This window comes from Coffea eugenioides, chromosome 6, assembly GCF_003713205.1.
Source record: "Coffea eugenioides isolate CCC68of chromosome 6, Ceug_1.0, whole genome shotgun sequence".
Taxonomy (NCBI): Eukaryota; Viridiplantae; Streptophyta; class Magnoliopsida; order Gentianales; family Rubiaceae; genus Coffea; species Coffea eugenioides.
Window position 1 is genome coordinate 20608920 of NC_040040.1, and position 12562 is coordinate 20621481.

Genomic DNA, 12562 nt, shown 5'->3' on the forward strand with positions numbered 1-12562 from the left:
TAGGTCTTGCATCTCATGCTAGTTAGGGTACATTTGCCTGAAGAGTCCCCTTAAATATGGGATATAGACGAGTGTGGCTTTTTCTAAAGCCTTAGCACGCTTGTATCCTCTCTATAAAAGGGCAAATTGAGTCACGATTTAGGTCTCCCCGTACCCAATATGCATGAATTCCCTAGGCTCATGCATTCTCAATCCACTCTATCATTACACTTTCACTTTTGTCTCATTTGCACACATACACCTTTTTATCACCTTCACTTGCACACGAACACTTTTTATCTTCATTTGCACACCTCCACTTACATCCTATTATTTTTATCATTTTTCTCATTTCACACAAACTCACATTTTCACATGGCATGCATTCCACTCATTTGTACGTCATTTAGATTTATGTGTGACCTCTCCAAAGGATCATTACTGGGCTTCACAATTAATGTGATTGGCACCACTCAACCTTTGAAGAGAAATTTTCCCCATGTCCCCTAGGTCTAGGTTTTTGCATTCACGTAGTCATATCCAACATGCGATACATACCTTGGGTAGAAAAATTAGGAGAAAATGGTTTAAGTCACGCAACTAGCCTTGGCTAGGTCGAAGGGGTGCCTTGGATTTTTATCCTTGCCTTCCCCTTCGTCAAATGTGACCCCCGATCCCTCTTTTGGTTACGTAGACCCAAAAGTTCTCTAAAAGGGTTTATTTACTTTTTTCATTCAAAAACAAAAATCATTTTTGGGTGACTTGGTACACCCTAACTCTATACCAAGTGGCGACTCCATTTTTCAAAAAAACCCTTTTTGAACTTTATATGGCCAAACCGTCGCTTTATCAAGTCCCATGGCCTTTATTTTCATTTTGCACACGTTCACACCACACTACACAACACATCACAATCATCATTCAAAAAGTGGGGCGCGACACACACAAAGTTTCAAGAGAATCCTCAACAAAAGGAGATTTAGAAGAGGAGGATCTAGCAATTCTGATTCAAATCAATTCAACAATGTAAGAAACAGATAAAAGCATGAGGCCAACAAAAAATAAGGTAACAAATGCTATGAATGCGGCCAACTTGGACACTACATGAGTGAGTATCCAATGAAGAAGAGGAAAACTGAAAGAAAATCAAGATTCAACAACTTCCAATTCACATGGAATGAATGCAACTCTGATGGTGAAATTGAAGAGGAAGAAGAATCTGCTCAATTGGCTTTCATGGCCATTGAAGATAATGAGGTAACGACTTCTAACCCTCAATTTGAAAGTGATGGTGAAACTGATGATGATCTTGAATCTTTCATTAAAAAGTTGCATGATAACTTGAAAGAATCTTATGCTAGAAACAAGGAATTAAAACACAAAATTAGTTTTCTTTTTAAGCATAATACACGTCTTTTTCAAGAAAATAAAAAATTGAAAACTGAAAATGATTGCTTAAAAAATGGTGAGATTGATCTAAAAAATGAGTTTGATAGAAAAACAAACCTTTGTGAAATGTTTAAAAAGGAGCAAGGTGATTTGAAAAGAAGAATAAATAATTTAAATGAGTTGTTCCAATAAAAAAAATAAAACTGTTATCAAGGAAATGGAACAAAAACTCGTTTTGACACTCATGAGAAGAAATTAAATTCTGGTGCAAATGATTTTGTAAGATTTATTAAACCTGGTTTTGCAAATAACTCATTGGTTATGTGTAATTTTTGTTGTCAAAAAGGTCACATGAAAAGCAATTGTTATGTGAGAAAGAACATGTGAAGAGGCATGAAATGCATGTCGGTAGTTAGACATGATGCTAACTCTCAAGGACCCAAAAATTTTTGGATACCATCTATTAGTTCTTCAACTCTTGAATAGGTAAATTTGGTGAACATTATTAAGGAATCAAAGTGGTTCATAGACAGTGAATGTTCAAGACACATGACCAGTGATCCATTACAATTCATCAAAACTCAAGCCAAAATCTTGTGGCAAGTGACATCTGGAGATGACATGAAAACTAAAACAATTGGAATAGGAGATATTGATAAAATTGGTGAGATTCTTGTTCATAATGTTCGTTTGTAATTTTCTTTTGATGTTTCTGATGTTTTGAACTGAGTTTTCCTCAATGTTTTTGGATATTACTGAATTTTTACAATGACAAAAAGGGAAAAAAAAGAATAATGCTGATCTAATTATGCTGATCTAACGATGGTTTGTTTTGATTGTTATTTCTCTGTTTGGTATCAATTTTCTATTTTTTGGCTGATGATTGTTGAATGTTGGTATGTTGATGATTGCTGAATTCTGGTATCATTTTTCTGTTTTTGTTTGGAATATTGGATTCTCTGTTATTGTTGCCGGATTATGGTTGCTAACTTTTACTCTCATCTTATGATGACAAAAAGGGGGAGGAATGGATGCTATGTGTAAGGGGGAGTTATTATAAATTTAAAATTTTGGATGCAATGAGTAAGGGGGACCTTATGCTCAATCTCTTTTCTTTCTTCCATCCATTGTTTTGTCATTATCAAAAAGGGGGAGATTGTTGATCTTTGTCCCTAACTTTTGATGTTTACAAAATAAATGGATGATACTAATATCTCTTCAAGATATACTTTCAGTTATGAAGTAAATCAGATTCAAAGATCAAGTGCAATTGAAAGAAACAAAGGTTGCTGAAAGCTATCGGACGCTTGTGAAGACAGGATCGGACGTCCGACAATCATTGCACAACTTCGGACGCATGAAGAACTCCATCACCGGACGTCCAAAGGAAATAAGACATTCCCCGTAACTCACTGACCTCGATCGGACGCAAGCATCGGACGTCCAATAGGATACTTCAAACTCGACGATATTCCTTCTAATTCATTGTCTACAAGCTCAAGAGGAGTTTGGTAGTCAATTGGTTTGCAATTCTTTCCTTCTTATTTACTTATTGTTATCTTGTGATTTTTAAATTGCTTATCTATTCTAATCCCAAGCAATCTTACTTTTTTACTAATTGTTTCATTGTGTGGTCACCTACAAAAGAGGGTAAATTTCATATTGAACAAAAAGGTGTCCATAATTTGTTTAGTTTTTATAATCAACCGAATTCACCCCCTATTAGGTTGTCTTCGGGTCTTACACCTTTACTTTGGCCGAAATTTTGAGTGAGGAAAAAAGAGAAATGCTTCAATTTCCAACTTCCAATCATGCTTGAATCTTGAGTTTTAATCATTAATCTTGCAAACTACTCCATAAAAGATGACACTTAAGGAGGATTAAGGGCTTTGGTGGAAAGATTTTGGAGGAAGTTCTACTAGATTCCACCCAACCTTGGCTTGCTACTTGAGAGGTAATTCTTGGAGTTCTTGGTGTAACTTGCAAAGCTTGAGGAGCTTGAAGTAAATCTTAAATCATGAATTTTAATGTTTTAAATTAGTAGGGTATGCATGTAATTAAGGTGCTTAGATAACCTAGATACTTGGGTTGTTGACAGCTTGGCTTGGGTTCTTGTTTTTGAAGCTTGGATCATGGATTTATGTTTATGCCTTCTATGTGTTTGATATATGGTTAGGTGTATTAGGTGAGGATTTCTTTAGGTTTTCTTGGTTGTGTTAGCATGAGAATCATGGCTAAAGTAAGCTTAGTTAACTTGGTACACATGAAATAAAAATTGAACAATCACAAGTTGGAATTTATGCTTGGGCTGGCCGAATTTTTTAGTTTCAATTTTGTGAGGATTTTTGTGTTGTTTTGGTGAGATTTGTGCTCAAGGAACTTGTTTTAACCTTACCCTAGAAGTGGATGTTATGTAAGTCTGTTTGAGTAGTAGTTTTGTTGGAGTAAAGTTAAGAAAATTAGGTGGAAATTTTCTATTTTGGGGTTGCTTGCTGGCCGCCTGTTATGCTGTTGCAATTTCCAGCTTTTCTAGCTAACTTTATGATGCATCTTGGTGAGTTTTTGCTTGGGAGACTTGGTACTTCATTAGTCTTGATGTATGTGTTGAGATTGATCAATTTGAAGAAAGTTTAATTCTTGAAACTAGAAGCCAAAGTGGACTGAAATTCTGTTTCCAAATGTATGCATGCTGACCGGTTTTCTTGAGTTTATTTCTCTTCAATTCTTGGTTTGTTTTGATGAAAGTTTGGCTCAAACTTGTGTTATAAACTTAGTAGACCTCTTGTAGACTAATTTGTAGCGAAAACCATGCATTTAACTTGAAGAAAACTTGAGTTTTGATTGGCTTTTGAGTTGAATTTCCTGATTTTCGAGTGTTGAATAGGGCTGCTATTTTGGCCTTGTTTCGTCTTCGATTCGTGATAGGTTAGACTTGAAATCGCTTGTACTATTTGCCAATACATAATACTAGAGTTGTGCGTCGATTTGGTCGTAAACCGATTACTCAAAGGGAGTGAAAATTAGCTATCTTTCATTGCCAAAAACTGGAAGTTTCCAGCAATTGTACCATTTTCATGTATTTACTGTTGCTCTTAGTTTTGATCCGAGTAACATTCTTTTCACGCCACACCTTGCTTGAATCATAAACTAACGTGTATTGGTGATTTCCTCGAACTTGCACCTTCGCGTAGGTTTTAAAACTTATGTCCTTTTGAAATCTCTTTTGAGTCATTGATCGCTTCGAAGTCGAGTCGCTCTAGTAGCTCTCTCGATCATTCCTTCCTTTGTTTAGTTGCTCTAGTTGGAATCTTAAAGTTTCGTACTTGCTTGAATATAGGTTTTAATATGGAAAATGAGGCTAACCTTGATGGGACCATTTGATTTGCTCTGCTTTGTCGGTGAGTGCTCCGATGCATGTTATTTGATTATGCATGACTTGAGAAAATGCTATTATTTGCTTAAGTACTCTCCTTTGAATGACATATTAATAAGTGAATGATGGTTGTGATTTTCTTGTCTTGTTAATTTGCTATGAGTACATGTTCACATTGCATAAATGCATGACAAATATGCAAGAATGTAGGCCGATGTGTACTTTATCGCATCGGCTAAATTGAGCTTAACCCTATGCTGGCACCTTATCCGAGACCCGCCATTTACGAGATCGGATCAGCTAGACAGCTTTGGATTTATAACTTACCAATGTTAAGTGCAAAGCCCAAAAATCTTTGCCAAAAGGTCTTGAGTACAATGTTTCATGTTAAATGAGGGGATTGTTGATTTTTGGATGGCATAAGGTGAATTTTAAATGAGAGGATTGTTGATCTTTCGGAAGACATGAGGTGGGAGTTCGGAGGTTATAAGGTGGTAAAATGTAATGGATTATTTATTGGCAGTTATAAGGTGAATGTTGCTCCCTGTGAGTCCCGTATCCTTTTAATGTTTAAATTATTGTTCATCATTATATTTACTTGAATGAAGGATTGAATGCATGCATGAATGTTATTGTTTATCAAGTATTTTACATTGAAAGATTCCTATTACAATTAGTTGTTCCATTACCAGTTTCTAAAGTTGAATATCGATTTACTTGAACCTATATTACTTGGCTTAACCCTATGCTGGCACCCTATCCGAGACCCCCCCATTTGCGAGATCGGATCAGCTGGACAGCTTTCGGTTTATAACTTACCAATGTTAAGTGCAAAGCTCAAAACTCTTTGACAAAAGGCATTGAGTACAATGTTTAATGTTTAATGTTAAATGAGGGGATTGTTTATTTTTGGAGGGCATAAGGTGAACGTTAAATGACGGGATTGTTGATCTTACGGAGGATATAAGGTGGGAGTTCGGAGGTTATATGGTGGTAAAATGTAGGGGATTTTTTATTGACAGTTATAAGGTGAATGTTGCTCCCTGTGAGCCCCGTATCCTTTTAATGTTTAAATTATTGTTCATTCTTGTATTTACTTGAACGAATGATTGAATGCACGTATGAATGTTATTGTTTATCAAGTATTTTATATTGAAAGATTCCTATTACAATTAGTTGTTCCACTGCCAGTTTCTAAAGTTGAGTATCGATTTACTTGTGTAAGGATCGAAGACAACCTAAGAGGGGAGGTGAATTAGGCTTTCAAAAAACCTGCTAAGATATAGTTCACTTTATCACAGACTACGTTTCTTTTCTCAAATACCTCCCAATGAACGAGATAACACAAGAGCACAAGTATTCGTGAGATGAAGAGAAGAACAGTTTATGTAGAAAAACAGTAAATGAAAGTAAGGAAACAAACCAGGCTTCAAACACAACTGAGGTTTGAACACCACTTTTATATACCAAGTTACTTCAAGTTGAACAAACTTGCAACCAATCTTTTGTGTACAAGGAAGGGATCACTTCCTTCTTGCCCCAAACCACACTTGGTCAAGCAAGGAAGTTTTACAAATACTCGCAAACCCTCACTATGCTACACTATTGAAGAAGCTGTGTCACACTTGAAAAACTACACGAAGATTACACAAGCAAAGAGTACAAATGTTCCTTTTGAGTATTCTAGCACTAGAATCACTCACAATCTGATGTAGGCTTGTTGTGCAAAGTTGTTCTGATGTGGTTGACTTTGTTCTTTTTATAGGAGACCAGAAAATTCTTCAATTAATGTTGTCAACGGACAGAAGGCAGTTGAAGAGTCAACTAGCCGTTGGTGCTGTCGGACGTCCGATGTTTAGCTTTTATGCGTCCGAACGAGATCAATGAGTTCTGGAAGTTTTCTTGAATCTCTTAGGACGTCCGATCATGCGTCCGAGGGTAGAATGCACACTTGGAACTTCTTCTTCAATTTCTTCGAACGGCCGATGCGTCCAGAGTGTTGCGTCCGAAAAACAGCAACGGTTGTCGGACGTCCGAGTCTAAGTTCTTCACACGTCCGAAGATACTCAAAGGATGTCGGACGTCCGATAATCTCCTTTTGTGCGTCCGACATCATTCTCAGTGCTCTTCATCCTCTTCTTTTCCTGTTTGGTGTTATTTCTGAAAAGGATCTTCTACAAAAAAGTATTAGTAACATCCAAATGTTTTGTAATCATCAAAAGATATGAATTGAGATAAACAATCTCCCCCTTTTTGATGATGACAAAACATTTGGATAGAGCAGAAAAATATACAAATTGGGATATAACAACTCCCCTTAACGAAGTGCATGAGTGTTCAAGAAGAAAAGTAATCAACGTCATCAGTGCTGCTCCAACGCAACTCCCCATGAAATTGACTCCCCCTAACTAGTTACTCAACATCATCAGTGCTAATCCAAATCCATTTCTCCCCCTTTTTGTCATCACAAGATTGAGTATCAGTTTTGGTACCAGCAGTACGATCCATCAGAAACATTATCAGTATACTCATTAACAATGTCCAGCACAGTTTGGAATCAACCATTCAGCAGATTCCAATCAGAAACATTCATAGCAAACACATTCATTCAGCAGATTCCAACACACAACCATTCATAACAATCATTCAAAACATTCATAACAAACACTTAGTTATAGCATTCATAAACAGTAGAAAATATCCAGTTATACAGACCAGGTGTTCAACACTTAGTACAAAAGTGCAATGCAAAAGATGAACTATAATCCTAGATTAAGGTGCAGTGACCTAGTAGTGCCTAGATGGTGATTTTAGATGATCCAGGCCTCCTCCTGGTCAGACGATATTGTTCAGGGTCCTCTTCTTCCTCAGTTTCTTCATCATCATCTTCATATGCTTCTTCAGTTACTGGAGCCTTGTCTTTATCCTTGGGCTGAGAGCTGGAAGCTGGTGTGGTCTCATTACCAGTAGTTGGCCCTGTGGGCTCAGATCTTGGTTCTTTCTGATGAGCAGTCTCATTTGTCTCAGGTATAGGGGGCACAAGAAGATTCCTTTTTTCAAGGAAAGAGGATTGTTGGGCAGAGGTCATGGTCATCATGAGACCATCTTCAAGAAGCATAACATGCTGTTTGAGGTCTTCAAGTAAGGAGATGACCTCAGAGTTGGAAGAGAAGGACTTACTGGCAGACTTTCTAGGATGCATGGTGAAAGGAGAAACATAGCCTGACTGATCATGGGGAGTTCTAGGAGTGACAGGGGTTTCATGCAAGTTTTTTCTTCTAGACTCGGCCACAGTCTCCTTGTAGCACCAATGACCATCAAAAAATTTTAGGTTCTTTCTTTCAAAATAAGCTTTTGAGAAAACTGATGAAACACTGTCTTTTGGAGATTTGCCAGAAAAGGGTATTTCAAAATGAGCAAAAATAGGGGTCAGAAATCTGCCATAGGAAAGCTTCCTACGACTATCAGTGCTAATTTTGAGCAGAAACTTGCACATTATAAATCCAAAGTCAATGCGGATTTTTTCAACAAAGCAGTAGAAAAGATAGAGTTCCATTTTATTTGCATCTGTTCTGTGGCCATCAGTTGGCACCAACAGATTCGAAATGATGGTGAAGTTGATCAGATTCTGAGGACTGAGATCATCCAATCTTGCCTCAGCAGGGGTGCTGAATTTGGTTTGAAAATAAGTCATGAGTTTAGCATTGTAAAAATGATGATAGGCAGAGGGAAATTCCTCATACGAAAAGAAATTTGCAATTTTTCCTTTGAAACTAGTTTCAATACTAGTTTTCAGAATAGAATTCACAATGTCAGGAGTTAACATGATGTCTACAGAGTTGACCCTAGAGATGAGTTCAGTGTGTGATGTACCCTTTCTAAGATTAGCAAAAAATTGATAAAGCATGTCAGGATAAAAAACATTAGGAATGGTCAGAAGATGAGTCCATTTCTGGAATTCAAATAGTTTGATGACAGGTTCAAGATCAAGCTTACGAAATTCAAAGGGAATGATGAGCCTTTGGGTGATGAACCCTTTTTGAGAGACTAACTCAAATCTGTCTCTGGCTTCATCATCGATGAACTTTGGTAGAGGAACGGGTTCAGGTACAGGCTGAGATACTGGATTCTTCCCAGAACGTGTCCCTTTTGAGGTTTGAGTGGCAGATGCACCAACATTTTGAGTCTCAGTCCTTGTCCTTGGAGACTTCCTAATGGAGGGTTCAGGTGTTGGCTGACTCTCAGTAGTGTTTTCTTCATTCTGCTGATCAACAGAGGGATCAGCAGATTGCTTTTTCTTGGATTGGGGAGTTCTCTTCCCCTTTGCAGTCCTTTTTCTTTTACTAGAAGACCTTGTGACAGTTTCATCACCTTGGGTAGCCTGCTCTGGTTCCTCATTTTCACCAGCAATGTTCCCTTCAGAGATCTGCCCTTCCATTTGTTCATCAGATGATTCAGCAGTTGGAGTAACTAATTTTCTTTGGGCAGTCTGCTTTACTTTGCCACCACGGGTCATTTTCTTCTTTTTAGGTGCCACAGGAGGTGGATCAACAATTTCAATGTCTTCATCCCTAAGCCTAAAAGACCGTCCGGCACTAGTAGATCCTCCCCTAATTCTAACCATGATGCAATGTGGATATGATTTTTGATGCAGAATGTGGTGTTCAGAGGAAGAATGCAGTAAAAACCAACTAGAGTGCACTAAGAAGCCGCAAGGAGAGAGTTATGTGAAGTTAGGGCTTTGTATGTGAATTGGGAGTTTTGGGGTAGTTGGGGGTTAGGAGTGATTTTTATGAGTGATCAATGAGCAATAGAGGTGTAAATAAGTTGGTTGGTTCAATTTCTCGGAACTTGGTTTGAGGAAAGAGGAATTTGAATTTCAAATGTTAGAGGAAACTGAAAGGTTGCGTCCGAGACTTATGGAGGAAAATGAACTGAGAAGAATGGGTAACTGCCTTATAGGACTCAATTTTTGAATGTCGGATGTCCGAACGAAGTGAAGCATCCTACACAACCGTCCGAACCAGGGTTTTTCTGAAACTTGGACGAAGAACACTGTCGGACGTCCGTTCCAATTCATCGGACGTCCGATAAAGATTGACTGGAAATAAGACTTAGAACATTTTTTCTGAAACACCCAATTTTGTTCTCAAGGACACAAATTGATCTAGCGGAGAGCTTTTGTGAGGATATCAGCAATCTGTTCCTTAGAACAAACAAACTCAACACGGATTACCCCCTTGGAGACAAGATCGCGAATGAAATGATGCTTTATATCAATGTGCTTAGTCCTAGAGTGTTGAATGGGATTTTTTGTTAGATTGATTGCACTGGTGTTGTCACAGTACATGGGTACACATTCGTACACTAAACCAAAGTCATTCAATGTGTTTTTCATCCATAATAATTGAGCACAGCAAGCACCAGCAGCAACATATTCAGCTTCAGTAGTGGACAGTGAGATAGCATTTTGTTTTTTACTAAACCAAGAGACCAAGCAATTTCCAAGAAAGTTGCATATGCCAGTAGTACTTTTTCTATCTATTTTACAACCACCAAAGTCAGCATCAGAGAATCCACACAAAGGAAGTTCATGACATTTTGGATACCACAAGCCAAAATTTAAGGTTCCTTTAAGATATCTCAAGATTCTTTTTACCGCATTCAAGTGTGATTCCTTTGGACAGGATTGAAATCGAGCACATAAACACACAGCAAACATGATGTCAGGCCTACTAGCAGTTAAATAAAGTAAACTTCCAATCATACCTCTGTACTTCTTCTCCTCAACTTTTGTACCTTCTTCATCTTTGTCAAGTTTGGTAGATGTGCACATAGGTGTCCCAACAGGCTTTGAATCCTCCATTCCGAATCTTTTCAGCAACTCCTTGGTGTATTTTGTTTGATTTATAAATGTTCCATCTTGGGTTTGAATCACTTGGAGTCCAAGGAAGAAGTTCAGTTCTCCCATCATACTCATTTCAAATTCTTTTTGCATGATGATGGAAAAGTCCTTGCACAATTTTTCATTAGTAGCACCAAATATGATATCATCCACATATATTTGTACAATCAAAAGATCTCGTGAGCTTTGTTTTGTAAAAAGTGTAGTGTCTACAATGCTTCTTTTAAAACCATTTTCAATCAAAAATCCACTCAGACGTTCATACCATGCTCTAGGAGCTTGCTTTAATCCATATAAAGCTTTTGAGAGTTTAAACACGTGATCTGGATAAGATTCATTTTCAAAACCAGGAGGTTGGTCAACATAGACTTCTTGATCTATAAATCCATTTAAGAAGGCACTCTTAACATCCATTTGAAATAATTTAAAATTCTTGAAACATGCAAATGCTAAAAACATTCTTATGGATTCCAGCCTGGCTACTGGTGTAAAAGACTCATCAAAGTCTATTCCCTCTTCTTGAGTGTATCCCTTAGCCACCAGTCTAGCCTTATTTCTAACAATCTCCCCTTTATCATTCATTTTGTTTCTAAAAACCCATTTAGTGCCAATGATAGGATGGCCTTGTGGTCTGGCAACCAGGGTCCAAACTTCGTTTCTTTCAAATTGGATTAACTCTTCTTCCATAGCTAAAATCCAGTGCTCATCATTCAATGCATCAACAACATTTTTAGGTTCAATATGTGATACAAAAGCAAGATTATCTACCAGGTGTCTAGAGGAACGAGTCCTGACCTTTTCAGAAAGATCACCAATTATAAGCTCCCTGGGATGATTATGAGCAAATTTCCATGCTCTTGGAAGATCATTAGGAGTAGTGGTATCTCTATTATTCACTTCTTCAGCTGGACTGACCTGAGCATCAATATCCTTTGAATCAGTTTCTGGTGAGGCAGAGTCATGATCATTGATTGCTAGCTTCTTCAGTTCTTCTTGAACACCTGTGTCATCATCTTCACCACAACTCATAGAGATGTCACCATTAGATTCATCAAAAGTAATGTGTATAGCCTCCTCTATAATCAATGTTCTACGATTATAAACTCTGAAACCTCTTTTATTTTCACAATAACCCAAGAAAATTCCCTCATCAGATTTCTTGTCAAACTTTCCAAGATGTTCCTTGATATTCAAAATGAAACATTTACAACCAAATACTTTGAAGTAACCGACAACAGGCTTTTTGTCATACATAAGCTCATATGAAGTTTTGTTCAAAATTGGTCTTAGAAGAACTCTATTCATGGTATAACAGGCTGTGTTTATGGCTTCAACCCAAAAATATTTTGGTAAATTGCATTCACTAAGCATGGTTCTAGCAGCCTCTTGAAGAGTTCTATTTTTTCTTTCTACAACTCCATTTTGTTGAGGGACTCTAGCAATAGAGAATTCATGAGTAATACCATTATGATCACAAAATTCTGGAAAATCACAGAACTTGAATTCTGTCCCATTATCACTTCTAATCCTGACAATTTTCAAGCCAAGCAGATTTTGTACTTTAGCAAATAATGAGGTAAAATTCTTAAAGGCATCATCTTTATGAGCAAGGAATATCACCCAAGTATATCGAGAATAGTCATCAACAATTACAATACAATATCTCTTACCACCAAGGCTTGCAGTCTGTGTAGGACCAAACAGATCAAGGTGCAGAAGTTCAAGTGGTTTTGAAGTAGAAACACATTTCTTAGGTTTAAAAGAAACCTTGACTTGTTTTCCAAATTGGCAAGTATCACAGATTCTGTCTTTTTCAAATCTAATTTTTGGAAGACCTCTAACAAGTTCCTTTTTAAAAATTTCTTTCAGCAAATCCATATTGAAGTGACACAACCTTCTATGCCACAACCATGGGT

The 12562-nt window shown here is 37.3% G+C and overlaps 1 protein-coding gene across 1 annotated transcript; it reads right to left on the reverse strand.

Annotated features, from left to right (window-relative positions):
• Positions 1-7538: 7538 nt before the first annotated feature.
• Positions 7539-9365, reverse strand: LOC113773808 (nucleolar and coiled-body phosphoprotein 1-like). The gene is made up of 3 exons (XM_027318415.1): positions 8794-9365; positions 7922-8211; positions 7539-7846 (listed from the first exon to the last, which is right to left on the reverse strand). The coding sequence occupies exons 1-3, from the start codon at positions 9363-9365 to the stop codon at positions 7539-7541; spliced, it is 1170 nt and encodes a 389-aa protein (XP_027174216.1).
• Positions 9366-12562: the final 3197 nt, after the last annotated feature.

Excerpts from the sequence above, each read along its gene's own strand:
- LOC113773808 (XM_027318415.1), bottom strand. The coding sequence starts at position 9,365 with ATGGTTAGAATTAGGGGAGGATCTACTAGTGCCGGACGGTCTTTTAGG. Across the intron at positions 8,212-8,793 it reads GAAGCCAGAGACAGATTTGA|CACTGATAGTCGTAGGAAGC; the intron begins GTTAGTCTCTCA and ends GCTCAAAATTAG. Across the intron at positions 7,847-7,921 it reads GCATCCTAGAAAGTCTGCCA|ATGGTCTCATGATGACCATG; the intron begins GTAAGTCCTTCT and ends TGCTTCTTGAAG.